This window comes from Sminthopsis crassicaudata, chromosome 1 (assembly GCF_048593235.1).
Source record: "Sminthopsis crassicaudata isolate SCR6 chromosome 1, ASM4859323v1, whole genome shotgun sequence".
NCBI classification, from domain to species: Eukaryota; Metazoa; Chordata; class Mammalia; order Dasyuromorphia; family Dasyuridae; genus Sminthopsis; species Sminthopsis crassicaudata.
In genome coordinates, this window is record NC_133617.1 from 514756659 (window position 1) to 514784396 (window position 27738).

Consider the following 27738-nt stretch of genomic DNA (forward strand, 5'->3'; position numbering starts at 1 on the left):
ATTTGGGATTCTGCATTACAAGAGAGAATGATAGTACACCATTGAAATCACAAATATTGAAATACTGAAGTTGAAACTAGTTTTTCTTTGTTTTCTTTTTTTTTTTAAGTGTAGATGTTACAAAATGAACCCTGAGAATTAAGTTTCACAAGTAGGAATGTTTCTTGAAAATAATTCTAAACTCTCAGTCTGCTTCTGGAGACAACAGTATATACAATAAGCTTTCTTGTGCTCTGCCACAATTCCTAACATAACATATTCCCATACTATCAACTTAAGGTGGTCAGTAAAATCCACAAGAATCCACTAAAAATTCCTAAGGTCTCTCCAAATGGCTCTTCTGTTTTACCCTCACGGTCAACATCCTATCAGTCTTTATACCTTACCAAACTACTTTGCTTTGAGATCCTTTCTAGGTCTCAATTTATAGTATCTATTTAACATTCAGAACCCTTCCTAACTTGTTTCCACACACAGACCTTTCTAGTTTTCTTACACCTCCCCATCTTGTGTATCCTACTCTTTGATCTCCAATGAGACTAGCCTCCTTGCTGTTTCTTGTATAAAATACTCAATTTCTGGGCATTTTTTCTAGCTATCTCCCATGTCCAGAGTGTTCTCTCTCCTCATTCCCCCCCTCCATCTGCCACAGAAAGCCTTTCTTGAACCCCCTTAATTCTACTTCCATCTTTCTGATGATTATTTTCAATTTATCTTACTTCTTTGAACATGGCTGTTTACATGTTGTCTCTCCCATTAAACTATGAGCTTCTTGAGAGAAGAGATTGCGTTTTGTTTTTCTTTGAATCTCCATAGCTTAGCACAGTGCCTGTCACATTTAATAAATGTTTATTGAGTTACTGACTGACTGATCCTATGATCTTATGACTGGATTTGACCTGAGTTCTGACACTTAATAGCTATATGATCTCAGGAAAAGTATGAGTCTTGATTTCCTCACCTTTAAAATGGGAATAATACAACAACTGATATTTAGATAGTATTTTAAAGTTTGTAAAGCATTTTACATAAATCCTTATTTGAGTCTTTTGAAACATTTTCTGACTATTGGAGCAAGAGGTGTCCAAAATGAAGTATAATGGGAAAAGCAAAAGAAATGATAAAATCAATTTCATATTTTTCTTAGTAAATGAAATATAATTGGCAAAATATGATAGAATTTAAGGCTAAAGCAAAGTATGCACCCTTCTTTTCCAGAAAGAGTAACCCAACACGCTGGCTTATACAAAAGAAATATATTTGTGTATTTTTATACCTTGCTTAGTTATTTTTCAGTCATGCCTTAACTCTGTAAGCTCTTTTGGTGTTTTCTTGGCAGGTATACTAGAATATTTTTCCATTTCCTTCTCCACCTCTCTTGATAGATGAGGAAAATGAGACAGGGTTAAGTGACTTGTTCAGAGTCACATAAGTACTAAGTATCTTAGAGGCTGGATTTGAACTCAAGAATAGGATTCTTCCTCTCTCCAGACTTGCTGGTTTATCAACTGCCCTAATTTTTTTTAAAACATGGATGTATCCTTAACTGAAACTAAGAAAGTTTTAAATCCTTTATTCTGCTATTCTTACTAAAACATGGTTCAAGATCATAATATTATTAAATTTAGAAGAGGATAAGCTATGTCAGAGATTTTTTTCTGATGCATATTGATTCCTGAGTGGGAATTAAATAATTAGGATTCTGCTACTACCTAATTATGTGACCTTGGGCAAATTGGCTTCCCCTCTCTAAGTCTCCATTTATTTATAAAATGAAGGAGAGACTAATAATTTTCAAATCATCCTGCTGCATTCTGTCTTTAGATTCATTTGCCTTGGCAAATAATGTCAGATTTTCTTCAAACTTTGTTATTTTGATATTCGTCATTTCAGGTCTCCTTGTGTGTGTTTGAAGTCTGTCAATATCTTGTAGAATACCAGTATTTGTTATAAGAAATCTATTTTTGTTTGTCTTTTAAAATTATTTTTTTATAAAAATCTGTCAAGCCTAATTTCCATCCTTATTTCTTCCTTTAATTCTTTTATTGAGCTTCAAAACCACTCTAAACACTAAGGGTTCTTACAATTGTTCTATTGTCAATTCTGACAGTTTTTTGTAGTGTTATCACACGCTATTATGATTTTCATATTACTTTTACTTGATAATTTTTATTGTTTTGAGACATCTTTTTGGTTTATTCTTTTTTCTACCTCCCATCTGGGTCTTTATAAGATTTTTCCTTGTGATGAATTTTTTCCTTTTCCTGCTGTTTTTCTTATTATTCTTTTTCTTCACTTGAGGCATTTCTTACTATTTTTGAGGTGATAAAAAGAAGCTGAATTTAGATGTATCCATGCACTCAGCCATCTTGCCTCAAATCTTTCAAGACTATATATTTCTCTTCAATTCAATTTCAATTCATAACTCATCAAAATATAAATGGACCATAGTCGAAGGTACTTAGAGAATAAGCTACAAAGCTTTAGAGAACAGTCAAACATAGTATATATAGTAAATATTTAATAATATTTAAATATATTCACTGCCTTTTTCCCCACAAAGCGAAAGACCAACAGAATTGAGGTTTTTGTTTTTTGGGTTTTTTTATATTTAGGATGCACACAGAGGACTCTTCATCCAACAACTCCGTCCTACTCAAAATTTACAGCCAAGAATAAAACTGAAGATGTTTGGCCATTCAGGATCTGGAAAAACTACTCTTGTGGAATCTCTCAAGTGTGGACTTATTAGGAGCTTTTTCAGACGCCGAAGACCCAGACTTTCCTCCACAAATTCCACTAGGTTTCCTCCTTCTCCCTTGTCTTCCAAGCCAACAGGTAAGATAATTTCTGGTTAAAATTCTGTATAAAATTCTGGTGTATGTGTTGGTTCACATCATGATTTGAAAATCATACTAGTTCATAGTTCATTTGGCTATGTGTTTCAGTTTCTTCTGAGGCAAGTAATTAATCTTTAGATTTCCACTATTACATTGAGATCCCAAATCTGTTGGTACAAGTAGATAATGTGATGCCCCAGTCTGGGCTTCTATATAACTTAGGAAGCCAAATTCTGTCAGTATTATCTGATTTTCCTCTTATTAATCTAGGTTATAAGTGTATTAAGGTAGTAATTAGATAAAACAAGACTGACCAGACTCAGCATTGGAACACTTGTCCCTTACTCCTTAATATCTCTTAATGGAGGAATTACAAGTTTTTCTTATCTATATCTGCCAAAACCAAAATATCTCTCTGCCTAGTAAGTTGGCTGTTATTGATAGGTCTTTATTTCATGAGGGTAGAAGTTTAGACTTGGAGACTCCACTCACTGCATTGAGGTTCATTATCTATATATTTAGCATGCATATAAGAGGAAAACATAAAAGATATTCTAATGGTCTTCCTGCTGAGAGTGATACTTAGCCTCACTGGAATTCTAAAGGCTTGGGTAGAGATTGGAGATTCAATGCATCCTGCCATCAGAGTCCCCATATTCAGTTATATGACCTCATTTGGGGTCACAAGTCACAATTTTAAAAGCTTTGGTCTAAAATATAGTATGATATAAAGCACAGAGTATTGAACATAAAGTCAGGAAGAGCTAAAATCCAATCTAACCTCTGACACTAGAAAGGTAGCCATGATCAGTGCCTCATGTTACAAGTCTCAAATGAAATAGCATATGGAAAGCACTTTGCAGACTCTAAAGCACTATGCAAATGTTTAGAAATTGTTAAAGCAGACAAAAAAAAAAAAACTAGTGTTACCTTAACCTGCATTAAAAAAGGTATAAAATACAGGAAGATAGAAATGATTGTTTTATAGTCTGTTCCAGACATACAATTAAACAAATCCTGATTTGTAGAATTTGCTGATTCCTGAGATATAAATGCAGCAGCCTCCAGCATACTCTTAGTCATAGTCTTTTTCGCAAATGAGGGGGAAAAAATGTGTTTCCCTTAAGAAAATCCATAAATCTGTTGCAAAGCTAGGTTTGAAACCCAGGTCTTTTTCTCATTCTACAATTCTTTTTTCCACATTATGTTGGCTCTACCACTACTCCCTCAAAAAAATAAATAAATAAACAAATGGTGATGCAAGAGATAGACCTTCTCCAACTTCTTTCTCATGAGGCTAAATTGGTGATAGACCCATCCACTGATATGTATCAAAACCTGAATCTAAAAGAATAAAAGTTCCAATGTCAGTCTGAAAAATACAATCTTTCTATATTACTAACTGGTATCAAGATTGTATTTTTCAGTGGCTTTGTTCTTTGTGTTCACTTAATGATTGAAGGTGTGTTAGTCAGTGAGCCTCTGAGCCAACCAGAATGTACCCCCAGACAGCAGCTGAGGTAGAGCCTTAAGATCAGACTCTGATAAGTGCATATGTGTAGGCCTGTATTACTTTCTCCGATTACTTCCTCCTCAAAAGAATTAACTATGTTAGCCCTTCATGCCTTCTAATTTTAGATGTCTGCCTGAGATTTTGCCATTCTAGTAGGTTCTTTACAAAAGTTCTAGTTTTCACAAGTTCTAGTTCATCAGTGAGTATCACAGAAAGTAAAGAGCTCCTTCAGGAGGTATCTAAATATACCCACATCATCAAGTTTAATGCTTTCTAAATTTTCTTAGGAGAATCTGTATAGTAAACCAAATCATCCACCCCAAGATATCTTAAGCACTTAGGAATAAATACCCTTTCTGAAAAGCTTCCTTCACTTTTTCCTTTCTTCCCCAACCTATGGATGATTATGTCTACATAGTCTTTAAATTTCTACCTCATGCCTTCTCATTGGTTTATTGTTTCCCCTAAGGAAAGAGTTAAAAGGAAGACTGTTTTTGTATTCTTAAGTTGTATTTGATCAAATTATCTGGAAGTTTTCAATTTTACCTCGTGATCAGCATCTCATTCCAGATCTACATATCATTTACACCATGCAATCTGGAATGCCTGATCCATAATTAACAGATTTCCTTCGATCCTAAACCTTCCCTTTCTCATTTCTTTCATCTTCTACTGTTCACTGAATTCTGGCACTTTTATAATGACAATGCATATTTCTAGTATTGTTGTGCTTTTATTCATACTTTACCCATCCGCTCCAACCCCCACTGGTCATGGTGGAGAAGTTTGAATACTCCTTATTCCTTGTGGCCACTTCTAGGTTCTCCCTCTGCTACTATCATTGAGGTGCATGCTGTTATCTGTTGACCCATAGTACATTTTTTTTCCTTCTTCAGTGAATTCAGTACATGGTTCATAAAATTTCGGTTCACCTCATACTAAGGGACTTCAACATATATTTTGACACTCTCTCAATTATCCTAACTTACAAGTTCCTTATTCTACTCAATTCCCAACTACACATAAGGATAATTCACACACTGGATCTTGCTATGTGTTGCATTTTTTAAAGATGCTAACATTGCTCTGATTATAACTTTGTATAATTCCATATCTCCCTATGTTTCACTTCTCCTAAAACATTTTTTATCCTCATCAAGACCTCCCATCCATTGACTTCTCAATGGTTTTTCAGTTTTTATCTTGCCCTTTCTGACTTTATTTCTCTTAACTAATTCTATAGTTAACCAATTCAGTTCTCAATCTAGTATCTACAAACCCCTTGACCATAACTGATCATGATTTGCCAAACCTCAACTCTGAATTACACCCATCATCATCTTCTTTGTTCTTCTGATTCGCATACTGCTAGATGGAGCTCAGAAAATTATAAAACTGATTGGTCCACTATAGATTTGTTAGGTGATCTCAACAGGGCTAACAAGGCAATTATTTTATACCTCTCTGACTGTCTCACATACCAAATATGACTATTTCCGATCTTCAAGTTTTCTATCATATCCTGTCATCAAGAATTTTGCCTCATACTTCACCAAAAAATTACCCCACAATTGAAGATATTTGTTGAGAAGTCCCTCTCTTCTTCCTTTCTTGTCGTCTCACATCAGTCACTCTTTTCTCACACCTATCTCTGTTGAGGAGATGACCTTTTTCTTGGTCCCATCAGCTTCTGTCTTCTCCAGCAGATTGTCCTTCCTCACTCTTGTGTTATCTTCAATTTCTCCTCCATCTTCTGGCTCTTTCCCTCCTGCCTATAAATTGTGACCATGTCTTCCCCCATCTGAAAATAGTAAAGGCAGTAGCAAAAAGAAAAAGGGGAAAAAAACATTTGATTCAACCATCCATACTAGCTTTTGCCAGATATTTTCTTTTATCCTTAATGTATAACCTTCAGAAAGCTGCCAACATTGGATGTCTCCACTTTTCTTTCCCTTTCACTTGCTTCTAAACACTCTGCAATATGACTTCTGACCTTAGTCTACTAAAACAGCTTTCTCTAAAGTTTTAACCATTGATATCTTAATTACCAGATTTAATGGCCTTCTCTCAATTATCTTTCTTCGTGACTTCTCTGTAACCATTGTCAATCCCCATCTTCTGAATACTCTTTCTTCTTTTGGTTTTCACGGGGGGTCATCTCCAGTCATCCTGATCCATATTTTGCTGTGGGACCCAGATGGCCCTGAAGGAGAAAGTGAGTCTGGTTACTTACACAGGCCAACCTCACTTAAATTCAACTCACTTGGATGTCATGGCAACACTTCCCTGATGTCATGGTCCTCTTCAAGAATCAGATGCCTGCGTCTCTGTTCATCATAAGCTAAGTCCTTTGTTAAGCAGGTAGAACCCAACTATGAAGAGCTTGTTTCAAATAGTGCAATAAAGTTTTCTCCCAATTCCTACAATTGAATGGTTTTCTCACAGGACAGAACTTGGACTAGACCCATTATTAAATAGAAAGGGAATTGATGTAGCTCCAAAATTGAGTCACAAATTAATGTTAATGTGATTCATTCATTCCCCACTTGATGTTCTAATCTCTTCAATTCCCTCACCATGGAACTCAACTATCATCTTTATTTAAAGGTGATTCCAAATCTGTATCTCTAGCCCTACTCTGTCTTCTGTACTCTAGCACTATGTCACCACTAGTCTTTAAGATTTTTCAAACTATTTGTCCTAAATGAATCTTGAAATCATTATGTCCAAAACAAAACTCATCTTTGTTCCCAATCCTCCTCTCTTCCCAGCTATTGTTGTTAAAAGTCTTACTATTCTACCCTCTCATGATTCACAACCTGTGTCATCTACAACTTCTCACTCACATCCCACATATCCAACGTTTTGTCCAATTTTGTTGTCTCCACCATCACAGTGCCTGTATCTAGTATATGCTGTCTCCTCTCACACTGCCACCTCCTCAGTCTAGGTTCTCATTATCTTCCATCAGGACTATTACAGTACCTGCCTCAAGTCTCTCCCCACCCCAGCCCATCCTTCATTCATCTGACAAGTGATTTTTGTAAAATACAAGTCTGACAATATCATCCACCCTACACTATCCAATAAACTTCTGTGGGACACTTGAAGCTTTTCGTGACTTGGTCACTTCCTTGAACACAGTAATCCATCTTCCTGCTCTATACCTTTGTGGTAACTTTTCCTTGTGTCTGGGATATTCTGCCTCCTCACCTTCTCCTCTTGGCTTCCCTGACTTTCTCTAAGACTCAACTCAAATCCCGCTTTCTGTCAGAAGTGCTTCTTTCTTCTTTGTCTGATGTAACCATATTTCTTTTTTTTTCCCTGAGGCAATTGGGGTTAAGTGACTTGCCCAGAGTCAACTTCAGGGCTGGTGCTCTATCCACTACACCAACTAGCTGCTCCTATAACCTAGTTTCTCTAACATATCTTCTCTGAACCTAAAATTGTCTTCTCCATTAGGAAGAGAGCTCCTTTAGTGCAGGGAGAGTTTTTGTCTTTCTTTTGTATCCTTAGTGTTTACCACAGTTCCTGTCACATATTAAGCAGTTATCAATGCTTGTTGATTAACTAACTTACTGACTAATTGATAAGGTACATTGATTTTTTTCACCTTAAAGATGAGCAAGCATAGAAACTTTAATAAAACATATTCCCTTTCCTTATTCTCACCTAGTTCAGACAAATCTCTTCTTAATGCTAATCAACTAGGGGGAAAAAAAAAAAAAAAGTTAGTGTAGGTTTGTTTAGCCTGTGAAGGAAGTGCCAAATTAGTCAACTACTTCTGATTGGGAGAGGAAAATGCAAAAGAGGAAAACAAAAATAGAAATGCTAGTTTTAAAGCAAAAGGAAAAAAAATAAACCAAGAAACTCTTTGTGGGGCTTGGGGTAGAGGACTAAAGCAATAAGGAAATAGTGTCTTAAAGATGGATATCATGTTGACTTAAAGCCAAATGATTTGGAGAACTCTTCCTTCACCACCCTGTCCCCACTCAAAGGGCAATGTACCAGTGTAGAGTGGTGTGAAAGTTTTGGCATATCAAGAGAAAAACAATCCAGAGCAGATATTTAAGAACTGCAATTTAATCAAGGCTTGTTTTTAATATATGTGCTTTTAGTCTGGTTTAGTAATTAGTTGCCAGAGGGAGTTATCAAGAAAGGTACATGTGATTTAACTATTAATGCCTGCAACTGTGTGGCCAGCCCAAGTGTGTGGCCAAACCCAGGTAACTCATTCTCTTATCTGTCTGCCTCAGGTTCCTTATTTGTAAAGTGGGTATAACAATACCTTTTACACATACCTCATATGTTGTAATGAGAAGCCAAAGCCTTAATTAAATTTTCTTATTCACTACTGCCATCCCACTTCTATTTTAAATTTTTACACTTAAAAAAAAAAAAAAAAAAACAATGACTCCTAAATAGAATCCTCCTATGTAACAAACAAAACAGTTCAACACATTGGCCACATCTGAAAATGTGTGCCTGATTCTATGCTATCATTTATCCCTTCTTTGTGAAATGAAAGGCTTGTTTCCACATCAGCCCTCTGTAGTTATGACTAGTTACTGCATCAGTCAAAGTTCTAAAGTTTTTCAGTGGTGCTTTCCTTTATATTTTATAGTTACCATGTAAACTGCTGTCTGGTTTTGCTTCCTTCCCTCTTTATCACTTCGTATCTTTCCCAAATCATCTGAATTCTTCACATTAGTTGATTATTATGGTGTAATAATATTTCATTACATTTATATACCACAATTAGCTTTAATGAAAATCATTATTATTTCACTTCTTTGCTACAAAAAAAAATGTTATTATAAATATTTTTTAATTAAGGAGAGAACCATGCCTAATAATGATATCCCCAGGTCAGGAGGATTTTACAGTTCAGTGAATTTTCTAGTATAATTCCAAGTAGTTTGGAATTGTGTTGAAGATTTTACTCCACATTTCCAAGGCATTGTATGACTTTGACTAGAATATATTAACCAGTATCTAGAGCTGTTAAGAAATATTCCTTACAATTCCAGTCTAAAAAAGGGGATTATAGCTCTGCTTTGAAAGACATATTTAGGAAGAAAGGGAAATTCATCTTCTAGGATCTTTGCCTTAGGTTGTATGGCAAGGAAGAAGTTAGTAGGAATAAATTTATTCTTAAAATAATATAAATCTAATATCACTGTGCATCAGTCTCTATCAACAATGAGGAATGGTGGATTAATTTATGGTATAGTAGTGTTATATAATGCAATTTCACCATTTATTATTGACACATATCATAGATGTAATACTACTACTAATCAGTCTTGCTCATGAACTTAGGCTAGTTTTCCCTTACTTGAAATTTGATTGACCAAGGAAATAATTTTAGACCTTTGATAGATCTTGCTTGTCTCTGGTACAAAATAGCTAGGAGGTGAAAAGTCAGAGTCCCTCCCTGAGGTTTCCAAGACCAACATTAGCAACATGACACAAACTAGAAAGCTGTATTCAACCTTATCAGTGCTTTATCCTGGATGACCACCCTTTCCCTTGCAATGACTAAATAGATTTCCTTTTGTTAGCTACCGGGTGGATTGCAAATAAATTTATTCCAGATTTGGAACTAAATTATCAGGGGACCAGCCTGTTTCTACAGATACACACAATACAAAGAAAGGGAAAGAAAGTAGAATCAAAACATTACAGAGTCACAAAATCTCAGAACTGAAAGAGACCACAAAAGCCATTTAGTTTCAACTATAACTGAGCAAGAATTCTACTGAATACACAACAAGGAGTCATCCAAACATTGCTCAGATTAATCTAGATTGTTTTGAGAGAGACAGAGAGACAGAGACAGATTCAGAGAGATTGATTTATAAAATCGAGCAAAGGCCTAAAACTTGTGTGTGTGTGTGTGTGTGTGTGTGTGTGTGTGTGTGTGTGTACACACATTGTATTTTATACATTTGTACATGTATATATGTATGTATATTTGTGTGTATATACACACATAATTACATATGCATATATAATCTCCTCAATTTTATCTTTAAACTACTACCCTGAGCAGATAATAATATTTTTTAAAGATGAAGATAAAAACCCAATTAGACTTTCCCAAAGTATCATAGAAAGGAAAAGGACTGCTGAAACTCTCCCTTCCCCTGTTCCCCACCAATGCCATTGCCATCTATCCCATTTACTCCTCTGATGAGACCTGTATAGATTCTGACTTAATCCTGGAGTACTTACTCCATTTAAATTGAATTGTCTCCTTTCAACAAATAAAACTTAACAATTTTTTTAAAACTGGAGTCATTACTGTAAATCATAGGAAACAAACAAAATGCCCTAGTCTCATTCTCCTTTTACTAGAGGCCTCGACTATGGCCCACCACTTCAAACTGAAAAAAATTATTTTAAACAAATACAAGGAGAACTTAGCCCAACTACTAACTAGCTCTAATATGTCTCAGTTTCCTTATCTGTTCAATGAGGGGATTGCATGCAGATCTAATATTCTAAACTCTATACCTTTTACCCTTTATTCCTTTTTTAATACTCCAAACTGCTCTTGGCACTTAACTGTTTTCTCCTTATTACTTTCCTTTAGGAGTTCCTCTTAAGACCATGCTATTTTGAGATCCATTTAGGAAAGTCAGTCAGCTATAAGGTTGCCCAGGGGAAAGATAGAATATTTCCCTAAGATAATAGGATTCCAAGCTAGACAGGACCTTGGAGCACCTCTAATCTGACATCTATTTTGCAGATTTAGAAATTGGTATCATTTTTTTTCCATAGACCATAGATACTAATTAATGTTTACAGCATATTTTTTAAAAGATCTAGTACAATTCAATAAAATGCCCTGCAAGTTGAAATGTGCCTTCGCCTGTTTATTAAATGACTAACCTCCTTTTTCCCCCTTGTGTTCCCTAGTATCAGTGAGCATCAACAACCTGTACCCTGGCTGTGAAAATGTAAGTGTGAGGAGTCGGAGCATGATGTTTGAGCCAGGCCTCACAAAAGGGATGCTTGAAGTCTTTGTGTCTCCTTCCCACCATTCACACTGCTCAGCCGATGACCAGTCAACCAAAGCCATAGACATCCAGAACGCCTATCTGAATGGTACGCTCCATTTCTATTTTCTATGAAGTGGGGAAAGGCTACTGAACCCCCTAACTTTTTTTAAAAGAGGATTTTAATCTACTATAGAGAGAGATTCCCAAATGTTATCACACTTGGAAGCAATAAGTGGAAAGGCAGAGTACAACCAAGATTATGGACGAAGTCTAGGAAAAAGGATCAGTGGAGGGATTATCCATATTAGCAAAAATCAACAGTTGAATGACCGTTCCTTAGAACAAGCTTTGCAAAGCACTCTACATTGGGTCCTTAAAACACTTCAATGAAGTGGGTACTAATTCCCCAAATGAGGAATCTAAGAGATTTAAGTTAACTTGTCCTAAGTCCCACAGCTGATGTCTGAAACAAGAGCCAAATCCAGGTTTTCCCTTGTTTTTAGATTCCTCAGCATTTCTTCAGCAGTCTGATACTATGGACTAGTAGGGAACAAATCATTTAACTTTCAGAAGTGTATTTATTTATAGGCCATTTCCAAAATGCAATCCTTTATCTACTCATGGTCTGTCAGGACAATACTAAGTGCTGCCAAGAGGCATACATCACATTGTAGGAGATAAAGTACTTATACCAGGCTTGAGTTTAAATTATGAGTTCTACACTTTAGTGTCTATAAAATCATCTGTTGTTGTTGTCATTTTTCAGTCATGTTCAATTCTCCATGACCCCATTTGGGGTTTTCTTAGCAAAGATACTGGTGTGATTTGCCATTTCCTTCTCCAGATCATTTGACAGATGAGGAAACTGAGGTAGAGTTAAGTGACTTGCCCAAGGTCGTTCTGTTAGTAGTTGTCTGAGGCCAGATTTGAACTCATGAAGTCTAGTCTTCCCAATTCTAGCCCTGGCACTCTATCCACTGTGCTACCTAGCTGCCCCATAAAAACATTGGGAGGCCATTTAACCTCTGGGGCTCAGTTTTTTTTTTTTAACCTAGTCACATGGGAATCCTAATAACATTTGTACCAGCTACTTCATAAGTTGTTATGAGGAAAGCACTTTACTAACCTTAAAGTATTATATAAGTATAGCTTATTAAACATACATGTGGTACAATAATAGCAGGTGACACTTAGGTAGCATTATAAGGTATGTAAAGTATTTTATATACATTTGCTCCTTTGATCCTACAGTAAATGTGGGAAATAAATTCCCGTCTTATAAAGGAAGAAATTAAGGCTAATTTGCCTGAGGTCACAGAGGTAGAAAATGATTTCAACTCAGATGTTCCTGACTCCCAAGTTAGCCCTCTATCTCCTATTAACTGTATTTCCTGAGTGCTGAAATGACCCATGATTTCGTTTCAACCAAAACAGATCCAGAGAAATTTTCCTATTTGAAGACATAAAATAGTTTTTATTCTCTCTCTGCAGGAGTTGGTGATTTCAGCGTATGGGAGTTCTCTGGGAATCCTGTTTATTTCTGCTGCTATGATTATTTTGCAGCAAATGATCCCACTTCAATTCATGTAGTGCTTTTCAGCCTTGAAGAACCTTATGAAATCCAATTAAATCAAGTGATTTTCTGGCTTAGTTTTTTAAAGTCACTTGTCCCTGTTGAAGAACCCATAGGTAATACGTATGTATGTGAATGTTTCTTTGATAATGAGGATGTTGCAACTTCCTGTTTGATGTTAAGCTTTTCTTTTTCCATGTGTCTCCTACTGCTCGTGATTCCTGAAGGCATTTAGCATATACGTAGCACTTCTTAAATCCTGTCGGTAGCTTGAACTGACAAATTATTTATTTCTGCCTCTCTTTCCATGTTCAGCCTTTCTAATCTCATGTACACTTTGTGCTGGATATCTGACAAAACTTTTTTGTTCTCTTAAATGGTTAAAAAAAAAAATACACTTGTGGGATTTATTATTTATACTTCTTCCAAAAAATCACTTCTTGGTTCTCTCAAACACAGTTAATGACTGGTCATTTCTCACTATCCTTTGATTATATTAATCATTTTTTTTTAACTTGGAGCTATCATTTCTGTTTTATAGAATCTAAAAACCTTTGAGATTCCTCCAGTATTTCTCAAAAGAGACATAAGAAGCCAGACAGTAATACTAAAAAGTAATCCTTGCTGCCAGTTTTTTATTATTTGGTCATTTAGTTGACTCTTCATGACTCCATTTGAGTTGTTTGTTTTTTGACAAAAATGCTGGAGCAGCTTGCCATTTCCTTTTCTAGCTCATTTTACAAATAGCAAACTAAGGCTCATGGAAACACAGCTAGTAAGTATCTGAGACTATATTTGAACTCCAGAAGAGTTTTCCTGATTCCAAGCCCAGTTCTCTCTTCACTGTACCCTACTTTATGAGTCAAAGCAGTTGGATTGCCTACCACCAGAGGGCAATGTTCCACTTCAGAATTTCTTTTCTGCAAAACAATGAAATATGTGTGTGGAGTGTTGTGACCTAATTAATATTTTAAAGTAAAGATAAGGAATCTTGGATCAAAGTCTGCCGACCCAATGGGAAAGGGAGATTATAAATATTTTTAATGTATTTATTTCATTTGTCCTCATCTTTATAAGTTTAGAATTAAGGACATAAAACTCTATTTGGGAAATATAACAAATAACTAAAAAAATTAATATCCATTTAATTAGATGGAGAGAAGAGAAAAGAAGGGAAGAGAAGAAAAAGAGATGGACAAAGACATACAAAAGTAACAGAAAGACAAGTAGGGATACACATATACAGACATATTGGAAAAAAAAAAAAAAACAAATACATGGAGAAGAGAGAATTTTATGGAGTAACACCTCCATCTTATGGCTATTTAGGATATTACCTCTAAAGACTTTTCCTTATATACTCCATATTTAAAGTGATCTATATTATTGAAACCTACTCATTTATTTAGACTTTTAATGTTTGCAAAGTGTTTTCCTTTAGATTTGATATTGATGCTTGGATTTTTATCTCAATGTCTAAAATGGAATTAAATTAATTGGCCAGATAGAGCCTAATAATTACTACATTTTCCCATCTAATAAATACAAAATTAAAGTGAGTCATCCTTCTTTCGTTAGTTCTGTCATAGAAAAATCAAAGAGCATTCAAGTTTGAAAGTAGAGACCAGTTTAACAAAATCAGATTGTATAAATGTTACTGAGGGCAGGGAATGAAATGGAATTTTTTAAATCCCTTTTATTTCTTTACCTAATGGGAGAGCCATTCTTCACCAGTAAAATCTCTGTAAAATCCCATTCTTATAAGAAACTTGTAAGTTTAAAAAGCTATAGGAGTATAGTAGTAGGTTTAATTTTTTTAATGTATGTGTAGTATTATGATCTCATTCATATTGCCATATTGTGTCTTTCTCTTTCTCATTCTTTTTCATGGTATCTTCCAGGCTTTCCTACTTAAACTCTCCCCTAGGTGAGAGTTCATTGTTTGTGTAAGTACTGTACGGTTACATTCATACCAAAGTATGAATGTTGTGGACCATTTATCATCATTGTCATTTCTGTAGTATTATGGGGTATCCAAAGAACTTTTCATAGACCTTTTAAAAAGAATCATCATTGGTGGTTACATCTCCCTCCAAAAGATAAATAGTCACATAATATAGTATCCAAAAGAGTAGCATTTCTTGAAATAAAATCTTATTGGATTGGTCATGGGAAAGAGTAGTTATTAGACATTAGTTCCATCCTTGTTGCTTCCATGTCCAGGGTGAGGGCAAGATTCTGAAAAGGGTTCATAGGTAATATTAGGACAGTCGGTTTGCCATCTTTGAGGTCCACAGACATAATTGTAAGTTCTCTTAGTTTATTTTCCTACCTACACTTGGGAAGAGCTGGAATGTTACCTATTTATGAAATGAACTCTGGTATAGCTAAATATGGAAAAAGAAAGAGAATGAGGACTAAGTGTTTTCTTCCTAAAATTTTTTTTCCCTCTCTACCAGCTTTTGGTGGCAGGCTAAAAAACCCACTTCGAGTAGTCTTGGTGGCCACCCATGCTGACATCATGAATGTTCCCCGACCCGCTGGAGGTGAATTTGGTTATGATAAAGATATGTCACTGCTGAAAGAAATTAGGAACAGGTAAAAAGTCATGTTTTCAAGACAGCCTCAAATATGTATTTGCTCTAAAGCAAACACTATTTACAGGAGAAACAAAATCAAAAAGACTCCCTGAGTCAATCTTTTTCTAAGGGGCAAGGAAGTGGAGGAGAAGGGGCTGTGTCTTCCTATCTCACTCAGGCTGAAAGTTCAGCAACCACTCACAAGCTTAGTTCTATTACTGGTTAGCATGGGAGCACCTGCTCTGTTTTGTTTTTGGTTTTGTTTTGTTTTGTTTTGTTTTTTGTTTTACCTGGATGGTCCTTTCTTCAGCGACCTAGTGGTCCTTCTTGTTGGAGTTTACTATATTCTTATCAGATGAAGTAAAGTTATCCAATTGGCTAAACACATTATAGTTTCAGAACTCCTAACCTCAAAAGATACACTAGCCTCAGCCTCCCCCAATTTCAGGAAAAGCAGGTGTGTTCTATCACACCACGTCCCTTCATCTACACTTACCCACACTGTTTCTTGGGTAAGCAGGAATCTGGTGTTTCTTCAAACCGTCCTCCTGCTTTGTATAGCTCCTAGAGCTTAGAGTTGATATAATCATTCTGAGAATTTACTTTGTTGAGCACCCTCTGACCATAAGACTTGGAGGAAATTTTTACTTAGGGCTGAAGGGGACCACCAAGGCTCATCCAATCTATCCCTGTATTCATTTTAACTATGCAGTAAAGTTATCCTTCCACATCACAACTTTCCTCTGCTATGTTTTCAATATATCACAGATTGGCATAAGAAATTAACTGGAAATTTGAGGGGTTTTGCAGAAGCTACAAATGATCTACAGAAGCCAGCAGATACCAGAGAAAAAGTTTAGATATTCAGAAATATGTAATATGTATGTATAGTATTGTATAATATCAACATATTTAAAGTTTTATTACCATAAATATACCCAAATTTTACAACAAGGCACTATAAATACTCCATAAAAGAAGGTAAAATTCAAATTTCTTCTCTGGTAATAAAGAAGGACCAAAAAATTTTGCACAGATTTTCCAAATCACAGGGGCACTGTACCCTGACCTCCATGATGTGAAAGGGATAATTGTACTTCTCTTCAAGGCATCTAGAACAAAATGATGTCCATCTCTTTTTAATCAGATTTTTTTATCCATTTTTCTCCTACCTCTTTCTCTTAGATTTGGGAATGATCTTCAAATTTCTGACAAGCTATTTGTTTTGGATGCTGGTGCTTCTGGATCTAAAGACATGAAACTATTACGAAATCATTTGCAAGATATAAGAAGTCAAATTGTTTCTGTAAGTAGGACCTCCCATGAAGGCTCTTGTCTCTAAGTTAGAGCTCAGATTTTATGATAGATGCCAACTTAATACCTTCCTACAAAGCTCTACTGAAATGTGAACCCCTCTTTTTATCCCTTCTTGATTCTTAGTTCAACAGATCAATTAAAAAATATATTTATTGGGGAATCTAGGTGGCACAGTGGATAGAGCACCAGCCCTGAAGTCAGGAGGACCTGAGTTCAAATCTGGTCTCAGACACTTAACATTTCCTAGGTGTGTGACCCTAGGCAAGTCACTTAACCCCAACTGCCTCAGCAGGAGAAAAATAAATAAATAAATACTTATTAAATATTTATGAAAATGTGAACAAGCATTTATGAAGCCAGGCACTGCTAAGGAAATACAAATATAATAAGCAGAAAGGACAGTTCCTTTATAATAGGCACATATTGAATGTTTACTGACTAATTGATTTTAATGGGTTAAGATAAAAAAAAACAAGGAGGAGGTGAAACATTGTGCTAGATGCTGGGCCAATAAAAGTAAAAATAAAGTCCCCAATCTCAAGGACCTTGAATTCTACTGGGAAAAATACATGTGCAAAGATAAGGATAGGGTAGTATATTAAAGACCTGGACATGGAATCAATCTGAATTCGAATCTACTAGCATTCACTAAGTAGCTTTATAATTCTGGCTGAATAATTTAGCCTCCATCTGCTTCAGTTTCCTCGACTTTGAAATGAACATAATGATAGCTTTCTCCTACATTGGTTTAGGTCAAAACAAGATATTTGCTTTGCAAATTTTAAAGAATTATATAAATGTTAGCTATTACTAGTGGCTATTATAATTGAAATACACATAAAATAAATGCAAAATAATTTCATGAAGGATAGAAAATAATAATAATTGGGAAGCACGAAGGGAGGATTAGAAAAGGCCCATAAAGAAGATGTCACATGAGCAATGTATAAAAGAAAACTAAAAAATAGAAGTGAGGAGTGAGTACATTTGGGATGAGAAGAACTCCATGTACAAAGTTAAGAGAAGGAAGACTATAAATGGGGCAACTAGTTGACACAGTGAATAAAACACTGAGCCTGGAGTCAGGAAGACCAAATTTCAAATCCAGCTTTAGACACTAATTAATAACTGTGTGATCCTGGGCAAATCACTTAATCCTGTTTGCCTCAGTTTCTTCATCTGTAAAATGGACTGAAGAAGGAAATGGCAAACTACTCCAGTATCTTTGCCAAAAAACTCTAAAAGAGGTCATAGGGATTGAACATGATTGAAAATGACTAAACAACAGGCCAGAAAGTCAATTTACAAGGGGTTAAATATTATACATGGAAGTTGTATTTTTATCCTAAAAGAAATAAGGAGCCTTTGAAGGTTCTTGAGTTGTCACAACCCTCTCTTAGGAAGATTAAAGTTTGAAGAGCATTTTACGTATTTTATCTCATTTAATCCTCCCAAGAACCCTGAAAGGTAGATGCTATCATTATCATCATTTTACAAATTTGGAAATTGAAAAAAGTAATATTAAGTGACTTGTTCCAATCTCAGCTAAATAACTATCTGAAGTTTGTATTTAAGTCCCTTTTTTTTATTATAGCTTTTTATATACAAAACATATGGATGGGTAATTGTTCAACAAAAACTTCTTTTTTGCAAAAACTTCTGTTTCGACTTTTCCCCTCCTTCCCTCCACCCCCTCCCCCAGATAGCATGTAGTCCCATACATGTTAAATATGTTCAAGTATATGTTAAATACAATATATGTATACATATTTTGTATTCAAGTCTTTACTCCAAGTCCAGTATCCTAACCCTCTGCATCATTAACTATACTCAAATAAGGATTTTTTTTCTTTAAATTTCCAAGGCTAAAAATAAAAAGTTCAATGGAGTTTAAATATAGAAGTGTTTCTTCATGACAATTGTTTGTTAAATCATCCAGCCATTAAATCATTTGGACATAAACTGGATTGTTCTTAACCAGCCACAGTTCTATATGTAGCACGTGCTCTGCAGATGTTGTCATAAGGCTGCTGTATCTCCCTTCCTTATAGCCTTGAATGATTGGGAAACATCTTTTCTCTTATTTTAATTCTTGAGCAACCACCAAGCAGTTTTGCCCACTGATTATCAATTGATATCCACCACTTGATCATATTTAATTAGCACTTTTTTAAGATTTTAAGAATGATTGATACAAAACATTCCTCCTAAAAGTTTGTGACACATTTTCCCATGAGCATAGAGGGAGTTTTAGAGAAATTTGGCTCAAACTTGGGAAGCACTTGTAATAAAAGTGTAATTCACAGTTGCCAAAAATCTTTTTCTAGAGCCCCTTTAGATATGATGTAGCTTTCTTGTAAAACCTTAAATTTGCTTTTCCTTACTGAGCCCAAACTACATTTGGCTACTAAGGCCGGCACTTTGTTATTGTTATTGTACTGCCCAACAGCCATTGCTGTCCTGAAGACACTACCAGAATGCTTGGGGGGGGGGGGGGCGGGAATCTAAATTCTCTGATCATCTGAAGTTCATAAAGTTGTTCTCTGATCATGAATAGGAAAGAAAGGTCAAAGTAATGTTCCCACCCCTACCCCAACTGCCTGTCAAGAAATTCCTCCTCAAGGATATGATAGGCCAGAAGTTTCTATCACTAAGTTCCCAGACTCCCAAATTTCTTCTGGTCCATCATTTTATAGTAACTCATTGAGTATGATTAACTGATCCAAACATTTTACCTGTGCACCATCACTTACCTTCATCCAATAAGTTTCAAGGATATCTAAAATTGATAGAAGACTTTTTTTTTACACTTAGCCTGAAGCCTTTGATTCAATAGAGAAATGTTCTTACCTCATTAAGGTATCAGGACATTTCATTATTGACCCTTCTTTTAAGTGGGGTTGAGTGATTTGATTAACTCAGTCAATCTAGCCAGAACATGTCAGAATTCACAGCATATCCAGGGAGCACCCCAGTACACATAGGGATGAAGGGAGACCATTAAATGTTAATCTCCATTTGTGGTTCATAAAATCTACTTCTGGGAATATAGGTGAGAAGAGAAATTTAGCCTTTCTGTGAACTCCACAAATTAATTGACAATCTTCTCAATAATTTTGTGTTTTGTTTGCTTAATGTTTTGTTTAAAGTTTGTGTCTTATAAGGAACATTTCTTAGACATAAAACATAAGATATCAAAAGAAAATTCAAATTCTTTTCCCCATGTGCATTCTGTAAACACTTGGCCTATTTGTGCAAAATATTTGCTTAAGTACTGAGGGAGATAAAGGCTTTAGAAATTAAAAAGTCTAATCTCATGGAATATTAGGGGGGTGAGAAGTAAAGGCAGCAGCAATAAACAAAATCATATGCCAAGGACATTAGTGAGTTGCAAGACAAAATATCACATGAGGCCCAAGGTAGGTATTCTTGTAAGAAGTTGCATTTTAGGGGCAGCTAGGTGGCGCAGTGGATAGAGCACCAGCCTTGAATTCAGGAGGACCCCAGTTCAAATATGGTCTCAGACACTTAACACTTCCTAGCTGTGTGACCCTGGGCAAGTCACTTAACCCCAGCCTCATAAAAAACAAAAGAAGTTGCATTTTAGTTCATCTGTAACAGATAAATGTGAATTCAACAAGTGCAAAAAAAGCAAAGAATATCCTTGGTTTAGAGAGGCAAAAAAAAAAAACCATGGTTAATTTTGTTTGATATTCTTTCTATGGAAAACATTGACTGAATATGGGACGGCAGTATGAGGAAAGTTAGAAAGTTAATATGGTACAAGATTCTAGGAGATCATGAATGTCCAAGAAGAGAATTTGAACTTTACTTAGAAAATAGGAGAGTGACATGACCATATCAATGTGTTAGTAACATTATTCTCTTAACAATATGAAAGACAGATTAGAGGGAGTCAGGAGAAGAGGAAGATTGTTATAGTTTTAATGCATTATATATTACTGGGAGGGGGGGATTTCATTGTGGTTAACTATACAACTCTACAAGTTTCATTTTCTATGGATGATTAAACAATGAATGCCAAGTATTTTGAAATAGATATAACTGAAAACATCCGACATCCTACAAGAAGTGCTAGCCTTCATTTGGCAGAAATTTACCATTATTGTATAGGGAACCACTTACCCACATTTCCTGTTTCATTGCCCATAAAGTTATCATTTTTTTCTGACAATGAGCAAATAAGTGAAGTATACCTGCTCACTCAACATTTATTTATGAATGAGTCCACATTGCATGCATTTCTATTCCTCTGCCTGAAAAACATTAACAGATATTCAATGAGCTGTTACTCATTTACATAAAGTGGTAGAAATGAAAACTCTCAGCAGAATTTTTGACAGATATAAAAAACGATGACTGGATTTGGATGAGTTGATATTGAAAATTGCAGAGTACTCACTTTAAAGAAGTAAACAAATATTATTAAAATTGTATCTTCAACAGCTCCCAGACTCTTTTGCAGGGGTGAAAGGCCCACTAGTGTGGAATATGGAATGTACTATCAGCTTTTTTCAATGTACTCATTGGTTCTGATATTTTTTCCCATTCCTCTCATTTTTTCTTTAAAAAAAAAATTCTCATAGAAGGAATAGTTCTCTAAAAGGAGGGAGGGGAGAAATTAGGCCATGTGAAAATAAAAGATTAATTTTTAAAAGTTTAAAAGAAAATATATATTCAGTGTGTAGATAATAACTAGTTACACAAATGGATGTTCATTAGGTTTGCCCTCCAATGACGCACCTGTGTGAGAAGATCATCTCCACTTTGCCCTCCTGGAGAAAGCTGAATGGGCCAAACCAGCTGATGTCTCTTCAACAGTTTGTATTTGATGTGCAAGACCAACTGAACCCACTTGCAAATGAAGAGGATTTAAGGCATATTGCTCAGCAGCTGCACAGCACAGGAGAAGTAAGTAGTCCATAGCACAATGATTAAAGAAGTTTAAGAAGCCCTTACTTTTCTCCTCTGTGATGTTTATTTGCTTTTCTTGAAAAATCTGTAGTTAGAAGTTTGGGAAGGGAATAATTTCTCCACACTTTGAAAAAAAGTCCTGGTTATAGAATGATGAGCATGAGGGTGAGTAAAACCTAGAGGAGGGAGGAAAAGAAAGAGAGAGAATATGTATTTTATATGTAATATATAAATAATAAATGTTTATATAGTCATATGTATGTTAATAATAATAAAGCATTTATATAACATTAATATTATTTAACAGATATTTGTTGTTCATATAATGTTTATAAATATTTATTCCCCATATAAGTAAAAATTATACCAATAAATAAAAAGAAAAATTCTTTTGGAAATATATATAGAAAACCCAAAGAAATTTTTCTCACTTATGCTGCTCTAGTGTTTTCATTTTTCTGAGATTTTGCTCATATTTTACTTAATAGAATATATTATAATGTTTTAATAATAACAAACTTAACTGATTTTTAAATTAAACAAATTCACATGAAAGTGCTTGTATTGGTGATTTTTTTTAAATGCATTTTGCTCTTTGCTATAGTGTGAAACAAATTGCAGTGGGCTACTGGCCTATATCTCTGACTAGTTATGAGCTTGCCTCTTTACCTCCTACTTTCAAAACATGCCCTTTTGTCCTTCTTTACATAATTTTAATTCTTGTTGTAGATTCAGTAGTTGCATGTTTGATGGGGCCTAAATTCACCTCCTCCAGGAACCATATTTTCACTGAGCTACTAAAAGGAGTGATACCTTGGAGAAAATGTTATTCCTTTGACCATATTACCTGAACTCACATTTAAGACCAAAGCCCAAAGACTTTGTATGGCAGAGAAATTATATAAGATAAAGAAACAATGTACCATAATGATAGTTTTAAAGGATATCATTTATATTCTGAAACACTTGAACAATCTTGACCTGACAACTACAACTCCTTCAGAAAGAATTTGTAACTAAAAAGGCATTGGAAATGACAAGTTACTTTTAGTCTTAAGTATGTAGTATTTGCAACTTGGATTGTCCAGTTCTGGATGTAGCATTGCTCTATTTCCAAAAAATCATTTATCTATACTTATCAATATGAAAGGCAGTTTAATAATTAATTCTTGTACATGAAGTACATGACTAATTCTTGAAGCATACCATTATGAATGTTTATATAGTTTTTTATGAATTTTATGAATGCTATATGAATGTTTATAAAATGCTTTCAGATTTGCAAAGCACTTTTCTTTTTGTCATTTGATTCTTCCCTTTACACACAAGGAAACTCTAGTTTAGGTTTGCCAATAATAATAATTGAGATCAGTGATGGTTACACAGCTAGTATCTGAGACACAATCTGAATTCATGTCTCCTTCCAGATTCACAACAAAGTTTTTCCCACATGCCATCTGTCTTTTAGACTCCTTTCTAATTCAGAATATAGCTCAGCTGGTTTGACATTCCCCTCATTCTTGTGACTACACTGAGCAAATTAAGATCATAAAAGAAATGAAGAAATCTTCAGTCCAGTAACAATGACTTCATTCAAGTCTGCCTTTGTGCATGTCAAGGAGGTTCCTTTTAAGCCTTTTTTTGTGGCATAAATTCCTTTTGCAGTCTGGTAAAACCTACAGACCTACTCTCAAAATAATGTTTTTAAACACAAAGTTAAAGACAGATTACAAGAAATTGATTGTTTTTGAAATATAGTTATGGAGGACTTTTTTTTTCAAGTTCTGGAACCCAGGTTAAAAAGTCTTGATGGTTGGTATAGTTTTATCCTGTACTTGTGCTAACCCAACCCATTCCCAGGCAAAGGATTTCTAGTCTTATAAAGTGGAAAGAAAGTTATTTATGATAGCACTGATGTCATAATGGCTTGTACATTATTTATCAAATGTCTTGTGAACTGACATGATTGCTTCATAAAACAGCCCAGCATCGTGACCCAAGGAGTCACAGTGCTATGGCTGATTTCTCGATTCTGATCTTAGGGAAAGGGAAAAATGAGCTGCATGTCTTGAAATTGAGATTTTTTTTTTTAGAAAAAGTTCCCTAAGTTTCAGGTGATTCATTTAGAATATTAAATCCAAATCCTAGAAAATTCAACAAGGGAACTCAATTAAGTTCATTTTGTTACTTCCGATTACAAAAAATAAAACAGTACTGTCCTATTAATAGCCAGTAATAAAGATTGAAAGTTAACTATGTTTCAAAGCCTATTCACAAATCCTCTCCCATTTTTTAATGATAGCATCAAGAAAAAAGAAAGATTCAAAAATATTTATTTAATAACTGAATTTCAAATGAGCCTTTTCCAACAACTACAAAGATCCTGGTGCTGTCTCTAGAATATTATAACTTAAGAAATGCACAATTGATTTTATCATAAACAAATGACAGCACCCAAGGATGTATAAATTAATCAAAATTTCTGTAGGTGAGCAAGTAAATGATATATACCTGCTTGATCAACATCTGTCCCATGATTGAGTCTATATCTGCAAGGCATCTTGATGCCTAAACCTAAATGATCATGTGAAAGATATTCAAGGAACTATTATTCATTTATGTTAAGGAATAAGAATAAAAATTCTCAGTAGAAATTTATGATAAAGATAGCAGAAAGGACTTGAATATTATATATAAGCTACCAGAAAAAATATCAGCTTGTTAGGTCTCCTCAGTTTTTTTTCCAAACAGGTAAAATAAATGATCACTGAAGTACAATCCTAATGAATGTAATAAAGAGATCACTGTTTGAGATTCAGGACAGGAATTTGTTCTATTCCATAAGAATTCCGAATGTATCAAGAAAAAAAAACAAAAAAACCTGTTTATTTCCCAATAAATGACTATTCCTTGTTCCTCTCTGGCAGATTAATATAATGCAGAGTGAGACTGTTCAAGACGTCATACTCCTGGACCCACGATGGCTCTGCACCAATGTTTTGGGAAAGCTCCTCTCTGTGGAGACCCCCAAGGCCCTACACCATTATAGGGGGCGGTACACCATGGAGGACATTCAGCGTCTAGTACCAGACAGTGATGTGGAAGAATTAATCCAGATCCTGGATGCCATGGACATCTGTGCCCGGGATCTGAGTAGTGGGACCATGGTGGATATCCCAGCCCTCATCAAGACTGACAACTTGCACCGCTCCTGGACTGATGAAGAAGATGAAGTGATGATATATGGAGGAGTCCGAATTGTCCCAGTGGAGCACCTAACCCCCTTCCCCTGTGGGATCTTTCACAAGGTACAGGTGAACCTGTGTCGGTGGATTCACCAACAGAGCACTGAAGGGGATGCAGACATCCGCCTGTGGGTGAATGGCTCCAAAATTGCCCACCGCGGGGCCGAGTTGCTTGTTCTACTGGTCAACCACGGACAGGGCATTGAGGTTCAGGTTAGGGGACTGGAAACTGAGAAGATCAAGTGTTGCCTCCTTCTGGATTCTGTGTGTAGTACCATTGAGAATGTCATGACCACCACTTTACCAGGTCTGTTGACGGTAAAACATTATTTAAGCCCCCAGCAACTGAGGGAACATCATGAGCCTGTCATGATTTACCAGCCACGGGACTTTTTCCGAGCACAGACGTTGAAGGAGACCTCATTGACTAATACCATGGGGGGCTATAAGGAAAGTTTCAGTAGCATTATGTGCTTTGGGTGTCTTGATGTCTATTCTCAGGGTAGCCTTGGAATGGACATTCATGCTTCAGATTTGAACCTCCTGACTCGGAGAAAACTGAGCCGCCTGTTGGACCCACCTGATCCCATGGGGAAGGACTGGTGCCTTCTTGCCATGAATCTGGGTCTCCCTGAACTTGTAGCAAAGTATAATAATGGAACTCATAAGGATTTCCTTCCAAGCCCAGTCCATGCTCTCCTCCGGGAATGGTGCAACTATCCTGACAGCACTGTGGGCATCCTTATGTCCAAGCTGAGAGAACTGGGCCGCCGGGATGCAGCCGACTTTTTGCTGAGGGCATCCTCTGTGTTCAAAATAAACCTAGATGCCAATGGCCAAGAAGCCTATGCCTCAAGCTGTAATAGTGGAACATCTTATAATTCAATTAGCTCAGTTGTGTCACGATGAAGACAGCCATACGGGTGGGTAGAATCTCTTCTAATTGCAGAAGCAAGAGGGGCACAGTATCACAATGGATTCTGGATGTACTCATTTATATGCTTATATACAATCTTATCCCCCAATGTCTCCCTTCCCCTTTGCCTCATCCATTGCTTCCCTCTCTCACCATGCATTCTGTTTTATGTGAATAATAGCAAACTGTTGCTTTTACTTTGGCCGTTAAAGAAAAAAAAAAAAAAAAACTGGTCTACTTTCAGTGTTTTCAATTCCATATCTGGTCCACCAATGTACTGCTTCCTATTGCTAATTAAATCAGAATATCCAACTTTTCAGTGAATTTTTTAAAAAATTATCATGTTGCCTTTTTTTAATGTGCATGTATCAAAAAAAAGTGTTTTTCTTATGCCAGTTTTGTTCCTTAAACCATCTCCTTGGCTTAATTTTTTTAATAAACCATAAACTGTTTAATATTAAGCAGTTTGTGGTCAGTATAGCATAACCCCACTGTATAATTTATAAATAGGAATTTTGTGAGTGCCTTTTGCAGAAGAGGATATGTTTGGAAATCATCAGAGCTGACCAGGAATTGTCATAAAGAAAATGCTACCTCTTTGTCCCTAACTGCATGCTAATCATTGCAAGTGGTGCTTCACCTCTGGTTTCTCCAGTTTTGAAGTGGATTTTTTTTCTTTGTTTGTTTTTACAATAAACAGGGAGAGAGGGGGAAAATCCTTTCCTAGGAAAGTTTTATGTATGACACCTGTTGCTACACAAAGTTGTGCATTACCAATTTTACTTTTGTTGAAACTCAATGTAAAGTTCCCCATGAGTCTCTAAATTGTCAGCTTCATTATTTCCTCTCATCTCAGGTAAAAGGTCCATACAGTTATAGGATAAGCACAACCTGTGTAAAGATATCACAGTGATATTCTATAGCTGTCCATGATGCATAGCGGATGGTTTTCAACATTCATGCCCCAATTTGCTTATTTCCAGTACTTGAAATGTGAACAACAAAAACAATAAAGGAAATATTCCTTCAGTGATTTTAAATTGTGGATACATAGCTTTTAAATTAATATGAAGAACATGTCCTATTCTGTTCTGAGAAGCATGTGATGTTAATTAATGGCACAATATGTGTATATACATATATATATGCAATATGTGTATATATATATCAATACAGGTATTTTTTTCTTAAACTTAAAAATGTAGTAAATTTTAAATTTTGTTTTTGTTTTGTCTTAAGGAGATTTTGTTTTGTTGGGGCAATTTTTGGTTGGGTTTCTTTTTGTTGTTTGGGAATTTTTTTTTTTTTTACAAATAAACTGTTGCTTGTTGCATTATTTTTGTTAATTTTGTTCCAGAAGACATTATTTCTCTGAGTTGTGTATTCATCATCATTACTTTTCATATGACTTTTCTTTTTCTGATTTCAGGTTATATAGATATCAATTGTAGGGTATTTTTGATTGCATTTCCTAAAATATCATTATGGGGGGAAGGTGGAAGAGGAGAGTGCAAAGCTTATTTTGATACATGTTTTTATTTTAAAAAGAAAGGGCTGCATCTGTGTTCCTTTGACTAACAGACATTGAACCAATTACATCATGGAATGCCTGAAAGGGGTGGTACAGGTTTAAAAAGAAATGAGTCTACCAAGAGAAAAGCACTTCTTAGATGACTTCAGTTCCCTCACTAACAGCCAGGAATATAATTACATGCACTACCTCAACAAGGTTGTTGTGAGATTCAAATGACATAATGTGTGGGAAAGTGCCTTATAAACCATATGCCAGTATTAAAGCATTGCTTTCTAATAT

The 27738-nt window shown here is 35.4% G+C and overlaps 1 protein-coding gene and 1 long non-coding RNA gene across 6 annotated transcripts in view; one reads left to right on the forward strand and one right to left on the reverse strand.

Moving 5' to 3' along the window:
• The window catches only part of LOC141550723 (uncharacterized), a 51776-nt gene extending 30095 nt beyond the window's left edge, over positions 1–21681 (reverse strand). The window contains exons 1-3 of the long non-coding RNA XR_012484673.1: positions 21594–21681; positions 6402–6556; positions 5918–6154 (exon numbers count right to left, since the gene is read on the reverse strand). This is a non-coding gene — a long non-coding RNA (uncharacterized LOC141550723). The remainder of the gene's footprint in view (positions 1–5917; positions 6155–6401; positions 6557–21593) is intronic.
• Positions 1–27271, forward strand: part of DAPK1 (death associated protein kinase 1) — a 220060-nt gene extending 192789 nt beyond the window's left edge. For all 5 annotated transcript variants that reach the window (XM_074281666.1, XM_074281665.1, XM_074281667.1 and 2 more), the window contains 7 exons: positions 2616–2838; positions 11278–11466; positions 12852–13049; positions 15393–15531; positions 16698–16818; positions 21573–21761; positions 24692–27271. In XM_074281666.1, the coding sequence (XP_074137767.1) occupies positions 2616–2838; positions 11278–11466; positions 12852–13049; positions 15393–15531; positions 16698–16818; positions 21573–21761; positions 24692–25918 (2286 nt within the window). In that variant the 3' untranslated portion in view covers positions 25919–27271. The remainder of the gene's footprint in view (positions 1–2615; positions 2839–11277; positions 11467–12851; positions 13050–15392; positions 15532–16697; positions 16819–21572; positions 21762–24691) is intronic.
• The last annotated feature ends 467 nt before the right edge of the window (positions 27272–27738 follow it).